The sequence below is a fragment of the Myzus persicae genome, unplaced genomic scaffold (assembly GCF_001856785.1).
Source record: "Myzus persicae strain clone G006 unplaced genomic scaffold, MPER_G0061.0, whole genome shotgun sequence".
In the NCBI taxonomy this organism is placed as follows: domain Eukaryota; kingdom Metazoa; phylum Arthropoda; class Insecta; order Hemiptera; family Aphididae; genus Myzus; species Myzus persicae.
The window spans coordinates 350,733-367,359 of NW_019102521.1; the positions used below are offsets into that span (position 1 = coordinate 350,733).

Consider the following 16,627-nt stretch of genomic DNA (forward strand, 5'->3'; position numbering starts at 1 on the left):
TAAAAATAATAATTGACTTAACATCGAAAACGTAAACCATTGTGTATTGTACCTATCATCTTATCGACACGAGCTCTTAAAACTTCCAGAATTTTCGCCAACAATACATCTGCTGCGGGGCTTTACAAGGCGAAGCGTCTACTTTTGTTACAGCACGTGCAAATGTGCAATGTGCATGTTATAACTTATAACAGTAAACGTGATACACATGCGTTCAATAATAGAAAAAGTGATAATATTGTTTTTCTTCGGCAACTAAAATTAATAATGACTAATAATAGTATACGCGACACGCGTATATATTAGAAATGTATCGAATATTTCATAAACCATTATAATTACTGTGTATTCAAAAAGTAAAATATCAAAAATGGGCTGGTTACATTTGGAGGTAAATGAACTCCGAGAGTATATACCAAACAACATTTTTGTCGGGAGACTGAACGGAAAAAGTCCTAGGGGTTCCCAAAGACGGGAAGATAGGGCGAGGACAGATCTTACTGGAATATCACGAGAAACAAGGCAGCAAATACAGAGTAGTTGGACTGGAGTGGTTGAGGCAGCGAAGGTCCTAAATGGACTGTAAAACCTGGGAAGTATATATTAATGTAAGTTGTCAAAATGCATTTATGTAAGTTTATATATGTTACCGGAAATGTTGACAATTTAGGAAATGATGACAATTCCTAGTAAATGTTGACAATTCCTAAAAGCGGAAGGCAATGTTATCATTGCCTAGGAATTGTCATCATTTCCGTAGTTTATTAGGCAATGTTATCACTAGGCCCAGGAATTTGATGTTCTAAAAAAATATCTAAAAAAAATGCATAAAATGACATTTATTTATTATTTTTTTTTTAAATGATATTAAAAATGTATATTTTATTGTAAAAATTGATTAATATTGTTTCGATAAAAAATTATTATTATTAATTAATTAAATAAAACTATATATTACCTATATACCTACTCCAATTATTTTTTTTTTATATTAGATTAGGTTAGGTTTTTATAGTTAAAAATGTACGTTAAAAATTAATAGAAATGACAACAAAGATAAAATAAGCTTATAAAATTATTTTATATATCTGTGCGGAGACATGAAATTATATCAAACACGGGTTTATGTCGATTCTGATAGCCGTTAATAATCAACAAGCTTTCTTACACATAAGCATTGACTAACTCGTAATGGCACCCACTAAGTTTGGTGTCAACTGTCAATATTTTCCGAGATCTAAAAATATCAGGTGGGGAAATGACTGATATCGATAAAATGGTTGATTGAAAAATGTCATGGATATCGCATATCGCAGTATTTATCTGTTTAATATATAACCTGTACATTCAACACGATCCGTTTAGTAGTAATTTATTAGTAGTGCAGTACGTATTTACTTTGTTATTAATTTAAAAATGGATTTAAATAAAATGCAAAATGAATTTAATAAAGCAATTTCATTAATAATTGATGCTAAACGTGATGACAACAAATCGTTCATGAATAATGAAGAATACGATCGTCGCATAGAAGACGTAAAATTATCCAAGACTCAAACAAAATGCAAAAAAGATTATAGAAATATTCGTAAGTACGACGTTATTTTAATAAATGATAAAGAACGCTTAATTAAAGCCATGAACCATGATAATGACAGTATACGTTATTTCGTTAAAAATGAAGAGCTATTCAATATTCTTCACTCTACGCATATAGCTATCGGCCACGGTGGCCGCGATCGTATGATGGCTGAAATAAAGTTAAAATATTGTAATATAACAAAAGAAACAATAATGATTTTTTTGAGTCTTTGTACCGACTGTCATAAAAAATCATCTAATCCAAAAAGAGGTCTTGTTTCTAAACCAATTTTGCATTCAGCATACAACTCGCGTGCACAAATAGATCTAATTGATATGCAATCGCAGAGTATAAACAATTACAGATTTATAATGAATTATCAGGATCACTTGACAAAATTTGTTATACTTAAACCACTAAAGACTAAACGAGCAGAAGAAATAGCATATAACTTAATGGAAATTTATACAACTTTTGGAGCGCCAGCAATTCTACATTCCGATAATGGAAGAGAGTTTGTTAATAGTGTAATTAATGAATTACATACTATGTGGGGCGATGTTAAAATAGTGCACGGAAAACCAAGACATAGTCAGAGTCAGGGGTCTATAGAACGTGCGAACCGGGACGTGGAAGATATGTTGGCGACATGGATGGCGGAAACAAATTCAACAGATTGGCCATCTGGATTAAAATTTATCCAATTTCGAAAAAATCGTGCTTTTCATTCTGGTATGATAAGTAATTAAAAAATTAATAATTAATTTTAAAAATAATTTTAATTGATTCTTTTTAGGTATCGGTCGATCACCTTATGAGGCGATGTTTGGTTGTCCAGCTCGTTTAGGTGTTGTATCAATTGGTTTACCGGTTGACGAAATTAGCTCTTTGAAATCTGAGGAAGATATTGAATGTATTTTGAAGTCAAACAAAGACGAGGGAGTCGAAGAAAATGTACCGTGTACTAGTAACTTGGAACAAGTGACTAGTGACATAGAACTTGGTAAAAAAAAAATGTAATATAGTTTAATATATTTAAGTTAATAATGTATTTATTTAGTTGATCAACGAAAACAAAATATACTTGATGCACGTCAATCATCTGCTCACAATTTAGAAAAACAGGCACTAAAAATGGTTAAAACATCCAATAGAAAATATGATGAACTTAGTGTTGGAACTACAGTACGTCTGAGTATTCCAGATGTAGATCGTGCTCGTGGATCACCAAGAAATGTATTAGCGGTTGTAACAGAAGTTAAGGACGATTTATACAAGCTATGTAAGAAGTTCACTAGTATTTTTATAACGTCTTAATCATCTTCGTATTCAAACTCGTTATAAAAATTAATTATTTTATTTTTTCTAATTGTAGGCACTGAAAGTGGATTTTTAAAACATATGTACACGAGATCAGAAATAAATCCTTGCAAAGCAAATTTATTGGATCTAAGTACTGTTTTAAAATCGGCAGGTCAATCAGAAAAACCGTTATCACTTCGGGAGGCAGCTACTGTAAATAGTATTTCAGGGGCACAAGGATATACCCGATGTCAATGTAAGACAAAATGCAAGACGAACAGGTGTGCTTGCAGATCGGCATCTAGAATTTGTAATTCTAAATGTCATGGAAGTTTGCCATGTGAAAATAAAAATGAGTAACTACGTTGCAAATCATAAAACAATGTGAAAAAGCTTAAATTACATAAATTAAAATGTTAAAAAAATACTTGTTTATTTATTGATTATTTATTAAGGTGATAGTAGATTAATTAATAATTATGTTTAATAAAAGAAATATTTAAATAAATAAGTCAGATTAAATTTAAAAAATGTGGCATCTTTGCCTACTATCGTTAGGAAATGATAACATATACTAGGCGATGATATCATTTCCTTCCGCTTTTAGGAATTGTCAATATTTACTAGGAATTGTCATCATTTCCTAAATGTCAACATTTCCGGTAACATATATAAGAATGTTCGTATAGTTTAACGCTACAATTATTGCAATATTGTTATTATATGTTATAGGCTACGGGTGATACAACACCAAACGTGTTATAACAGTTTAAATCCATAATATGTACCTAGTAATTTTTTTCTCCAAACATATCATAAACACACGATCGGCACTTGTGATGTACATGCTCGAGGGGAGGGTTTGGTTCTCGAACAGTGAAATCAAGTTATACCCACAACATTTATCTTGCAATGTTATAAAACCAATTCTTTCGGTGAGTACAAAAACGTACGTAATATTATTTTGGTCCTGTATAATATCGCACCTATGTCCATAAATGCAATCGTTATATTATATTATATATTAAGTAAGATGATTCAATTTATTGTCTTTCTTCGACGTTTTAGTTGCTCAACTATTTTAAATATTACAAATATTGTCGTTTTGAACATTTTATAATACACTTTTAGGTACACTCGACACGTCTTGTTACTTATTACATAAATTGTGTACTTAGAGTACTTAAGTGTAGGGATACATATAGGTGCGTGATGGGCACTATTAGTCAATACGATGCGGTGTAATATACGTATATTCGTATGTATTATTATTTTAAAATCCTACTCAAGCACATAATTGAAGATTAACATAACATCGAAATCTGATATTTTAAAATTATTCACAATGCGAAATAACGACCTACGTTTTATTAACCTCTGCGATCGGCGTTTTAGTACAACTAGAATTTCATTATTTTCCAGCAAAATTCAAAACTAATAATTTCCTGGGTGTATTCGACCGTTTTGTTCACGCATTATTCTTCTTAACAGAATAATAATATTATGGAATTTTACGGTTTTGCGATGTATACGCAGCAATTTGTTTTCTTCCGAGGCAATTACGGACGTTCGAGCCAGAGAAACTGCAAGAAGATCATTGGATGCTCAGTATCATGTACAAACATACGCCGATGTTTTTCCACTACCCCACTCTTTGTAAATATTTTCGGTATAAATTGGGCATTGTGAAAATCGATCATAACACTACACGCAGAGGAGTTCTTCCCGCAAGCACGACTATAGCTGTGCTGCGTAATTCATACAAGAAACTATAAATTCATCAATGCAACCAAACGTAAGTGTAACAGATTTTAATAACTATCACAATATTATCGATTGTTCATTTATATACCTACCTAATAGTGTCTTCGCAGGCACTTGTGCCACTCGGGCTAAAGAAAGGAAAATAATATTTCTGGTTTTACCATAGTGGTTATTATTTTACTTTTGTCCATAAGGTTAGGTATCTATGAATTAGGCGGATAAGGTAACACTACTCGGAGTTGTTTGTGCGGTGGGTAGTCTACATAGTTAGTAATTATTATTAATTACGGTTTAGATTTGTGGAGATATTACCAAAAGTTAGCAATAATCGTTGTTGCAAAACAAACTCCAAAGTGTAACCGGTTACTGGTTGCCGTTGTTGTTGTTGTTATTGCTATTATATACCTATTTTTAAAATAAATTACTTTACACCTTCGCAAAATAACACCCACGACTGGAGAAATCTTTCTCGACGTACCTATATTTCTCTTGTAATCGCATATCGATAAAATATTTAATTCGTCGAGATGTAGGTACTCGTATTTGCAACGCGACATAATATTTAAATTGAAAATCTACTGCATAACTACCATGACCGTATTTAAGTTGTAAACGCAATCCGGATGAATAAAAACAAGATTCATAATATTAAATCAAAAACCCGCTTTATGGTGGAGTTTTTTTTTTTTTTTAAGTACTACGTTCTCGACAATTTGTCACTTAAATTCATCCACTCCTTTAATACAGCCACGTACTGCGTATAATAATATATTCATCTCACTATTATTTGTACTTGTTACCTAACTCTACTCGCTTACACCAAATACGTGTATCTCACGATAGAGTAATAAATTCCTGCGCGTTCAATAATTATTGATTGATTTCTAGTGAAATTGCAATAATCATTTTATTTCGAAACGGAACGGTCAATATTTTGCTGAATACATCGAATTTCATAAATTTAAATCAACTCGATTAGATTCAAATAATCAAATAATAATAAGAAATAGATAAATTTGAAATGTATCATTTCATAACACGTATTAGGTATATTTGTCACAAATTCACATCGCGTATAGTATCGTAAGACGATTTTATACATATTTTGTTGAGTTCATTTATACACAGACTTGGTGTACCGTCGTCGGCTTGTTTATCGGTTTACACATTAAGGTTCAATATAAAACGTATTATGTAAATAAAAATTGTTAAAAATCAACGAGACAGTTTATCATACCACAGATTTTTATTCTATTCGTCAGATTTTTTTCTTCACTTTCGCATTTCAATTACATATTGTTTATTTAAATGTAAGTAATGTTTAAATGTTCAAAACCTACAAAAGGTATGTTTTTATCGGCTCAATGAATAGGTAATAATTTGAACGCCTTTAAGGAGATTTTCAATGTGCGTAGTTATACCCCCTTGGTTTATTAACCTAGTTAAAATCCATATTTTGTTCACTCGTTTAGTAATTTTTTCAGTATTTATTGGTTATTTTATTTCAAATTTTTATTTTAATGATATGTATATTTAATATCCATACATTCTATAACATTATAATATATTATATGTTCCGTAAAGACTTTTTACTGAATATTTTTTATTTTATTGGTAGCTTATTTGAAACTTACATTCAGCTGATTATTGAGTAAGAAGTGTTATCGATGTTTAAAAATAAATATAATTTTTTATACTAGACTAGCTGTCCCATCACGGTGCTGCCAGTGTATTGTATAGCTATACAAAAAAACTCCTTTTACCCCCTTAGAAGTCTGGTTTTCCAAAATCCTTTCAAAAAAAAAATTATTATTACAATAATAATAATATTTACAAATGATTCTAATGATTCAATACACATATTGATATTAAAAAATTATTCTATAGTTATAATTGTAATTTGTATAGTTAAACACGTATATCGCATATCGATAACAAAAGTATTATTATTTTTCGAATGCGCAATTCGTACAATTAAGCTATTCGGTGTTTTCCATACAACTCTTAACCTAATATGAATGTTATGTTAGTTTGCAGTTTATAATTTCGGCAAGTATTCCTACGTCATAAATATAGCGGTAGCAGCCGTTGGATTTTAACCGTTTTTTCTTTTTACAACCTACGTACGATCGTCAGTAGACAAATTAATTGTCGCAGTGTCGTGTCGAAACGAACATCTGTCGTGTCATTATTATATATTTCCTAGCTGATCCCTTGCACTTCGTTGCACCTTTAAAATGCTTGCTCTATACGAGACTCGCTTGTGATAATATGAGCAGTACATTATCAGGCAGGCCATCAGCTACCTGCAGTGGATCGCGGACTCCGCTAGGTGCACACTTTATATGAATAATGAGATGGACGGATCTGTCTGAAATGATAAGCGATAAGCGTGATGCCTCGACTAAGGGAAATAGGTATTTTTTTGCATAGATAGATTTAGATAGATTGTAGAATTTTACTTCTCGGAACAATAATTCATGTCTACACGCCGATCATACACATAGTTAGACGGACAAAAAGTTATGGTTCCATGTCGCTATATTATATGGAAACCCACAGGTCGCCGTGCTGTAAAATATGTATATAGATATACAATTCGTACGTAAACAATTTATTTTTGCCGATTCAATCGTTTAAAATCAAAATTTTGAAAAATCCTTTCTTGGCGGAACTTGACGTTATAATTTTTAAATCCATCCTCAAAATTTCAATTCGATAACTCAAATAGGTTCGGCTCTGCGTTGATTATTGCTAAAGAGTAATTTGCCTTTATATATATATATATATAATATATAGAGATTATTTTTAAGAAATGAAGATCAATGATATTTTTACGATCGAGGGTATATATGGGACCGATAATTTTAAACTCTCCGAAAACCGATAATCAAGGATATAATGAAGAACGATACACAATTTATTCTACAACAGCTGTAGAGCTGTTACAACTTTATGAAAATTATTTTTAAGATAACAAAAAAATCCAAACGCAAATAATATTTATGCCCACTGGTATAGCCTTGCCCCTTGTACATATATATATATAGCTTAATATAATATTGGAACACAATAATAAAAAAAAAAAAAAAAATAAATAAATAAATATTTCAAGTAGATGAGTAAAAAATCAAAGTTTTCACGCAAACCAAAAATTGTGGACCAGCGTTCCGAATAGGTGTGATAGGTATCATATTATTATGCAATAGGTCATAAAGATTTGCTAGTAAAGTTAAGAATACTGCCGTGTGTTGTCTTTGTTTCGTTGTCACGTGTAAAATAGCAAATCTACGTTCCGGATTTTTACTACAGTTTGTTTATAAATAGTTAATATTAGAGCATAATAATTACCTGTTATTGAATATTGTGGAAGAGAATAAATAGACGGCGAAAAGTTTTAATTTTCATATATTTAGCTTAAAACGAGTTACATATTATGTAATTATGAATTTTAAAAATTGAAGTTATTAGTAACAACTCATTTTATAGTTAAAATATGAAAAAAACTCGGTTCGAGCACTGCCATTATCGTTTACAAATTCTATTTTAAGCAGTAAATCTTGTATACAATTTTAACTATAAAATATTAACTCAACATTCAAACAACCGTTGTGTTACATACATACAATTTATGATGTGCCCTAAATGCAATGAAAATTAAATATTTGGAATCGACAAAATTGGAACCGCCATTAATGGGAAAACACATTAGTTTGAGATTACATTGAGGGATATTTTGGTTTTTTTTGTCCGCGCCCACGCGGGCATCACGGTGAATAATTTATGATGCAGCTAGATACCAATATTCATATCTAGCGTATAGTAGACAAAACTAAACGGTCTAGTGAAACTTTGCCTACCTATTTCAAACAATATATTAATATGTTCAAACTATTGAAGTTTCAAGGACACTGAGATTAAAAAAAAATTGGCCATTCAAATCTATATTATTCAAAGTCTTCGCATGCACTAAAAAACATTACCGCTCTGCCGTATTGCTTCAATATTGATGTCGGCTGTTTGTTGAACCATTCCTTTATCCATAATACCTATTACAGATGGCCGGTGTGACAGTAGCTACGGCGATGTTGGCCGCCGCCATAATAGTCGTTTCCGGAATCGCCGGGGCGGAAGCTGAAGCGGCCGCGGCTCCACAACTGCTGCAACCGCTGCACGCGCAGGCGGCTCAGTTCGGACCGGAAGCCAGGGCCGGATACGCGGCCGGTTACGGTTACGGTGGCGTCCAGGTGCCGGTGGCCGTCCAAGCCGCGGCCGCAGTCGGCAAGTCGGTGCACCTTCACCAGCAGTACCAGCAACAGCACCAGCAGCAACAGTACTACGCGGACGCGCCACCGGCGGCGGTGGTCGGTTACGTGCCGACGGCCGTCTACAAGCCGGACCTGTCCGCTTACGCTTACGGCGCGTCGCCGCACGTGGAACAGCTGCGGCGGTTCGACCCCGTCGTCCGGCCGGTGCACACGGTGGTGCCGAAGGTGACGGCCGTCGAGCCGTCGGTGACCGTGCAAAAGACGTACGTGGACGTGCCCATCCTGCACCACCACGTAGACCACCGGTTGACGTACGCCGCCGCCGGGCCGGCCGCCGTGGTGCAGGCTGACTACGCGTCGCCGTACTACAACTATCAGGTGGTCGACCGATGAGCGGACCGAAAACGAGAACGAAATTTATCGTAATATTTTCTCATGAACGTTTATTATTATAACGATATATTGTACATTTTATTTTAATAATAATATAATGTATATTATTTTGTGGTATCAAATCACGCTTTACGCTAAAAGCGCGGCATAAGTATAATATAATGACATTACAACAATGATTATAAAAAATTTTCATAGTGTTTCATTATATATATATTATATATAGTATAATACATTTTGTGTTGTGCACGCGCGATACACATTGTGTTTGTATCGCGGTGACATGACGTGTAGTTTTATGTTTTATGAATTTTATAAAATATGAAAAGAATCAGTGGCTTATGATGCAGTTGGTGATTTCGTCGTTGCGGTCGTCTCTCGTCCGTCAGACTGATTTGTGGTGGTGTTGGTGGTGGTGGTCATCGTCCGTCACGGCCTTTACAGGTAAGCCGGAGCGGCGTAGGGGTAGTAACCGTAAGGGGAGGCTGCGTATGGCGCTGCTGCGTAAGGGGCGGCGACGTAAGGGGCGGCCGCGTAAGGGGCTGCGACGTAGGGAGCCGCGGCGTACGGGGCGGCTGCCACGTACGGAGCGGCCGGCAACACCGGAGTGGCCACGCTGTGGGCCACGCTGTGTGACGTGAACGAGCTAGCGTAAGGCGCGGCGACGGCCACCGGTGCGATTGCGGCGGCGGGCACGAGTCCAGATGGTTTGGCCGAAGCGGTCATCATGGTGGACGCGAACACTGCGACGGCGGCTAATGTCTGTGCGAAACACAAAAAAAAACAAAAATCGTAAGTGTTTTGTTCGGCTTCGTTCGCGTTCTAAGACAGTGGTTTTCAACCTGGACGTCGAGACAGATAGTTTAGGGGTCCTCAAATATAGTGATCAAAATACGGTTATTCATGTCGGAATGTATTATTTAAATAAAAACCAATCTGATTATTTGTATGGTACAAATGTACGATAACTTGTCGATAGCATTTATAGCGTAATCTGACGACTGATTATTAACTATAAGCGATTGTGGTCGATCCATTTTCATTGTATTGACGAATTTTCATATCTGGTTATATTCACACTCGTACAGTGTATTATTTAAAAAAATGTCAGTATCAAATTTTTTAATCTACATTTTTTTAAATTTATTCAAGTTACGTATTAAAAAAAAAAAATGTTCATCTTCTATTATATTTTATTATTTGAAGGGGCCGCATTAAAAAAATATATACAAATTGGGGGTATCGATTAGATGAACTTTGAAAACCACAGTTTAAAAGAATGTGTAAGCAATATCAGATACTATATTATCGTCGTCCGATTCAAAGAAACTTGTTTAAGGGGTAGGGTATAGGCAATTTTCACACGAGAAAAATTTGGAAATCGTAAAACTTTTTTATTAATCAGAATTTTTCGTTGTATAAAAACACCATATTATTAGTGTGGTTGCGAATTCCTATTACGTCAGATTACGATCGAGTTGATTGTTACAATTTTATAACGAAACAGAGTCAAAAAATTAAACTCGAGTTTGTCACAAGGAGCGATGGATCGGCCACACAAATACAACACATTTTCAAACGTCAGTCAATTTGAATTTATTTTTTACTTTCTTGGTTTTCAATCTAGATAGCATGGAAGTTTGAACGAAAAAAATCTGAATTTTCAAAACTACAAGGGTTTGTGGTATGTATGGGAAAACAATATAAATTTAACTCGGTGATAGTGAGTAGGTTACCTGTTTTTAATAGTTAATTTATTATTACAGGCCTTTGAAGTTAAACATTCACACACATAAGTGTAGATAAGAGCGAAAAGCGAATATTTTTTCAAATTTTAAAAAGGCTAATAAGAGGTACTAGGTGAGTTCCATAAGAATAGTACAACCAAAGTATTAAAAAAGTAATACAATTTTAAAAACAGTCAACTAAAATTGTGTGTACTTGAAAAAAAAAATAGTACCGCCTTTAACAATAACCGTCCATTTCGGACATTGGCTAAAGTGCAATTTGGTTTATTCCTATATTCTGTAATAAATGATAAGTTAACAGTTTTCCAAAAATTAAAAATCAAGAAAGTTTACATGCTGTTCCGACTTGACAAGATTTTTTTGTTGATCAAATTACATAATTTAATACTTGTGAAATTTAAACTGTTGTTTCTACGAAGTAATCACTTAATTGTTTTAGTTCCAAACTAATGCGTATGAAAAACACATCAAATCGTAAATGCATTTTTTCCTCCGTCAACAAGAAGCGATTTGAATTCATTAAATGTGTAAAAAATGTTATAAACAATCAACGCGCTGCCTACTCGATATTTCGTATTAATTTCTTAGAAAAAAAAGCTTATTATAAGTTATTTAATCAACTTCAATTCGATTTGATATTAAATTTATGACGTCACACACATACACATAATAATATCGTCTGACAAAATGTAATCACTTCGCAAAACGAGTTTGGTCATCAAATCAGTATCGTTTTAATATTTGAACGTTAGGATTATAAGTAAATAATTGCAGCCCACTTAACGCAGGTCTTATACTCACGATTTTCATGATGGCGTTCATTTTTGATATTTGTTTGGTTCGGTTGGTTGATGATTTGAAAGAAGTCGATATTGCTTTACTGACTGTTGATGAGCGAATGATACTTGGACCGAGACGGACTTGCCCTTATATACTCGGTCCGAATGCATTTAACTCAAGTGTCCCACCTTTTGTGGGTGACCATATATCATGATATGATCAAAACGTTCATTCGTATAAATTGAATTTTGTATTGTACAATTAAATCGTTTGGCATTGACGCGCACAAGAGTTACGACAACAACGGACAAGACGACGCATAAACCTAATATTATATAATTCAGAGTACGCCACGGTATGTATGGATATTGAATATTAATCTGCAATTGGGTTACTGATAAAATATTCTAAAAACGCATTCGTCGTAAGGTCGTACGGTACGGTGGCCATATTTAGATTCTACTGGCGAAATAATAACGTTGGTCAAAATAAATTACTTCATAATTTGTACATAATATATAATCTACCGTCTGCGGTGACATTTTTTGGACCTGCGTGATAAATTGTGTCATCTCGATTCGGTCATAATTATTTTGATGTAGCGACAAAAAGTGCTGCGGGACAGGATTTCGTCCTGTAGAATAGGTTTCGAATGCAAATTATTGTTTTAAGGTACCTACATTTTACTTTGCTTTGTGATGATATTTCGTATATTTTTCACATTTATTTATGCAATTAATTTATGGATGGAATTTACATGTACCTTACCTGGATATGTCGAAGCGTCTCAGATTTCATTTTATAGATAAATTGCTTCCGGATTGAAAGGGTCAAAACCTTGTCAAATGTTATTCTACTCGCCTCCCAGTATACCCTTTTTTATAACCCTAAACCTATTTTCTTATATATTTTTTTTTTTATTGATTCTTAAGCCCGGCGGCTATGTCTACTTGCTGTTTCTAGGGTAATTGTGGTAGTGGTAGTGTTTGGTACGGTAGGTGTTTTTAACACGTGTGTGTTTGTGTTAGGCAGAACTTAGGGTACCAGTAGGTTTCTGCCGTGCCAGGTCGGGGGGCAGTGGCGGCGCGAACTTTTTTAGTCTTTGAAGCATATTATATATTTTAAAAATGTTGACCACCACCCCCTCATTGGACCGAAATAAGTATCAAGGGACTTCGGCACTTCACCCCCCACCACCAATTAAAAAATTTCTGAATATTATATAGGCCAGCGGTTCTCAACCTTTGCGTAGTGGCGACGATATTTTCCCAATTATTCATGCAACCTTTTTATAAATAATATTCAATGGGGGGACAAAAAATAATTGAACCATTTAACATTATTGGCGACCCAAAATTGGGTCGCGACCCTATGGTTAAGAACCACTGATATAGGCAACTATAAAACCTCAATAATTTCACACATTATTATAATAAAAATAATAATACATTATATATAATATATTATAATTATTATTATATTTAATAATATATTATAATTACATATTATAATATGATATAAATATACATTTTTCTTTAGTGTAGGTACATATTAATGTATAACTTAATTTTATAGAGACATGTATACATTTATAACTGCAAAAGTGGCATAATCACATTTATTTAAATATCAGCTTATCTTTTAATAAATCTGATGACATAGCATATGCGTTAATTGCTTCTTCATAATTGATACTTATATCTCTTTCACAGCTAAGAATCATTAGACTTTCCAATCGGTCTTGTCCAATGGTTGAGCGTAGTCTAGTCTTGATTAATTTAACCTGTATAATAAAATGTACATGAAAGACTATAACTTCAAAGTTCAAACTATTTTTGATAACAAATTAAATAAAATTAATAATTATGTAAGTAACATAATATTACCTTTGAAAATGCTCTCTCTGCAGATGCAGATGAGGCAGGTATTGTCAGTAAACCTTTGTAAGCCAAGTATAAATTGGGGAAAGTTTGACTCAAATTGTAGTTAGATAAAACTTTAATAATTTGTTGTGATGTAATTGATGTATTTTCTTCACCGTCACTATCGGTCGAACTTTCAGAGCATTCATTTTGTTCCTTAGAAATGTTCTTATGCAGTTGCATGGGCAGTGTTCGACAGCTATCAAGTAAACCCTTTAATGATGAGCTCAAAGTTAAATATTCATTTTTTAAATCGTTTATATTAATTCCAGGTAACCAATCTTCAATTTCATTAAATGCATCCTCTGGTAATGTCTTGCTTATACCATCACTGTACTTCAAAATTCGTTGAGGAGATAATAGACATAAATCTTTTAATATTTCTCTTGACTGGTCGAATCTTGTAGAAATGGACATTACAATAGCGTCAAGGACAATAAAGTATACTTCAGTTTTATAACGGTCATTTGGTGATAAACTTACTTCATCCACAGCTAGTTCTCCTGGCATAACTTTCCGCCGTCTTGGTCGGAGAACTTTAAACTCTGTCTCACGTACGTTATTTTTATTTACAAACAATTTAGTTTCGTCAACTAATTTCAAATATTCTTCGTCTGTTCTAAGACTTTGCAACCTTTTTCTGGAATCGTCGACTAGTGCTAATGCTTGTATAAAATCCAAGTTCTTAGACTGAAGATATTTAGACAGTGGAGAAGTAATTGAAAATATTTTTTGTATAAAAATCATTGTAATAACAAACATATAAGAGTTTATAGCTGTTTCTAAACCTGTTGCTTTTGATAAAGAGTCACGGTCAGAATCATCAGAAGTTTGCAAAAATGTTAATGTTTGTACTAATGCTTTATATTTTTCAAATATTACAGTTAATGCTCTATCATGAGAAGTCCACCTAGTTGTCGAAAAATGTTTAAGACGGCGTATAGGTTTATTTGGATAGTTCTTGTTTTGTAATTCTACAAATTTTGCCGTTCTTTTGCGAGCTTTCATGTATTAATTTAATGCCTGTACATCTCCGAAAAAGTTCCTAGTTTCTAAACATATGTCACAAGTGTCTACAATGACTAAATTAAGTACATGTGCAAAGCACCATATATAAACTGCTCGTGGGTTATGGTTTTGTATATGTGTTCTCAAACCGGAATACACTCCTTGCATTGATGCTGCACCATCATATCCTTGAGCACAAAGATGTTCTTTCCAGTTCAAATTATTATTTTCAGTTATATTACAAAAAACCTGAAACATGCCAAATCCTGATGCATCTTGGGTGGTTGTTAGAGCTAGAAGACGTTCATAGGTTTCTCCATCAAAAACATATCTGACAACTAAGCAAAATTGTTCTAATTTTGATACGTCAGTAGTGGTATCAATTATTACTGAAAATATACCAGCTTTTTTAACTTCACTCAAAATTTTTGAACGAACAATATTTGATAATATACTTAATAGTTTGTTTTGGGTATCGTGTGATAAGAATGTAAGTCGATTTCGTTTGTGCTGTTCAATTGTATTTAAATGGTGTTGTAACGTTGGATGATACTTGGCAAACATTTTAATTAATTCTAAAAAGTTTCCTTGATTGGTTGAAAATGTCGATTCATCATGACCTCGCAGTGCAATATTCTGTCGAGCCATAAATATTAAAGAATCAATAATAACCCTAAGTATTTCCCTGTTTTCAGAAACTTGTATATTAGAACCTTGGATAATTTGTGCATCAATACGATTGTGACTTTCATACAATGCTCTACTTAAAACAGATTGAATATGATCGTTGCAGCTTTCATGGTTTTCAATATTTCTTTTTATATTTCTATAATCTCCAGTCCCATCTGAGGCAATTGTAAGTTTTTGAGCTTTTGGCAAACCGAATATTTTACAGGTAGTACAAAATACTTTGTCAAGAGATGATGAGTATGATAGCCACGAACGTTTGATAATTTCACCACATGACTGTGTTTTAAAATAATATTTTTCATGAAAACAACGAACACTGCCATGAGAGTCATTTGTTTTTGGAAACTGCCAGTTACTCAACTCCATAGGGGAAGGCTGACAAACACCAAGATTTAAGAAATAACCTTTTAAACCATTGGGTATCAACTTTGGCCATTTACCAGGATCATCATCAAACATTACTGTGATTTTATCTGTAATAATATATTTTATCTATTATTCTTTAATTTTGTTAAATTACTACTAATTATTACTTATAAATTACATAAACAGTAAAAGAACTGTTAAAACTAACTAATTAAGTGTTAAATATTTAGTAAATATTTTTAAAAATTTAAGTATTTGTTTCTATTCACCTTTTAAGAGTTTAAATCGCAAAAGTTGATAAAAAACAATACATGTTTCTTTTCACCCCACTCGGCAGGTAAATAGAAACAAAGCACTTAAAAAAATATATAAAATCAAGCATTAAATATTAAATGCTATCCATGGTGCTATATTAAAGTACTCGCAAAGACCCATATTTTAAAGTATCACTCATTATTATATGTAAAATATTCAAGATGCTACAAGCTTTAGAAGTTTATAACTGTTTCTATTCAACACATTTGACGGTAGTTAAACTTTTTAATATAAACTATTTCAATTATTAAAACTACAAAAAAATCATACCACTAAACTTAATAAAAAAAAAATGGATAAAAAATACACAGCTATCTACCTAATTAAAAAATTTATAAATAATATTTATATTTAAAATTTATACCTGACGCCGATGATTCTATACTCAAGCTTGGTGATTCAGTTTCAGTACACATATTTCTCAGCATTAAATGACTTAAATCATGAGAAGATTTAGTTGGCGTTTGCATTGTTTTAACTTCTAACTCA

The 16,627-nt window shown here is 33.1% G+C and overlaps 5 protein-coding genes across 6 annotated transcripts; 2 read left to right on the forward strand and 3 right to left on the reverse strand.

Annotated features, from left to right (window-relative positions):
• Window positions 1-1,033: 1,033 nt before the first annotated feature.
• On the forward strand, window positions 1,034-3,298 carry LOC111032402 (KRAB-A domain-containing protein 2-like). 2 transcript variants are annotated; one of them, XM_022312711.1, is made up of 4 exons: window positions 1,034-2,314; window positions 2,379-2,585; window positions 2,643-2,864; window positions 2,958-3,298. In XM_022312711.1, exons 1-4 carry the CDS (start codon window positions 1,417-1,419, stop codon window positions 3,242-3,244), a joined length of 1,614 nt encoding a protein of 537 aa, XP_022168403.1. In that variant the 5' UTR covers window positions 1,034-1,416; the 3' UTR covers window positions 3,245-3,298. The 2 variants fall into 2 exon arrangements, with proteins under 2 accessions (XP_022168403.1, XP_022168404.1); XM_022312712.1 differs by having other exon boundaries at window positions 1,034-1,588.
• Window positions 3,299-4,565: 1,267 nt separating this feature from the next.
• LOC111032403 lies at window positions 4,566-9,501 on the forward strand. The gene is made up of 2 exons (XM_022312713.1): window positions 4,566-4,679; window positions 8,707-9,501. Exons 1-2 carry the CDS (start codon window positions 4,668-4,670, stop codon window positions 9,307-9,309), a joined length of 615 nt encoding a protein of 204 aa, XP_022168405.1. The 5' UTR covers window positions 4,566-4,667; the 3' UTR covers window positions 9,310-9,501.
• On the reverse strand, window positions 9,489-11,992 carry LOC111032404 (cuticle protein 38-like). Its single transcript, XM_022312714.1, has 2 exons — window positions 11,859-11,992; window positions 9,489-10,071 (listed from the first exon to the last, which is right to left on the reverse strand). The coding sequence occupies exons 1-2, from the start codon at window positions 11,877-11,879 to the stop codon at window positions 9,748-9,750; spliced, it is 345 nt and encodes a 114-aa protein (XP_022168406.1). The 5' UTR covers window positions 11,880-11,992; the 3' UTR covers window positions 9,489-9,747.
• A 1,402-nt stretch (window positions 11,993-13,394) lies between these two features.
• On the reverse strand, window positions 13,395-14,791 carry LOC111032438. Its single transcript, XM_022312772.1, has 2 exons — window positions 13,724-14,791; window positions 13,395-13,620 (listed from the first exon to the last, which is right to left on the reverse strand). The coding sequence occupies exons 1-2, from the start codon at window positions 14,765-14,767 to the stop codon at window positions 13,456-13,458; spliced, it is 1,209 nt and encodes a 402-aa protein (XP_022168464.1). The 5' UTR covers window positions 14,768-14,791; the 3' UTR covers window positions 13,395-13,455.
• LOC111032437 (zinc finger MYM-type protein 1-like) lies at window positions 14,752-16,621 on the reverse strand. Its single transcript, XM_022312770.1, has 2 exons — window positions 16,503-16,621; window positions 14,752-15,930 (listed from the first exon to the last, which is right to left on the reverse strand). The coding sequence occupies exons 1-2, from the start codon at window positions 16,606-16,608 to the stop codon at window positions 14,771-14,773; spliced, it is 1,266 nt and encodes a 421-aa protein (XP_022168462.1). The 5' UTR covers window positions 16,609-16,621; the 3' UTR covers window positions 14,752-14,770.
• Window positions 16,622-16,627: the final 6 nt, after the last annotated feature.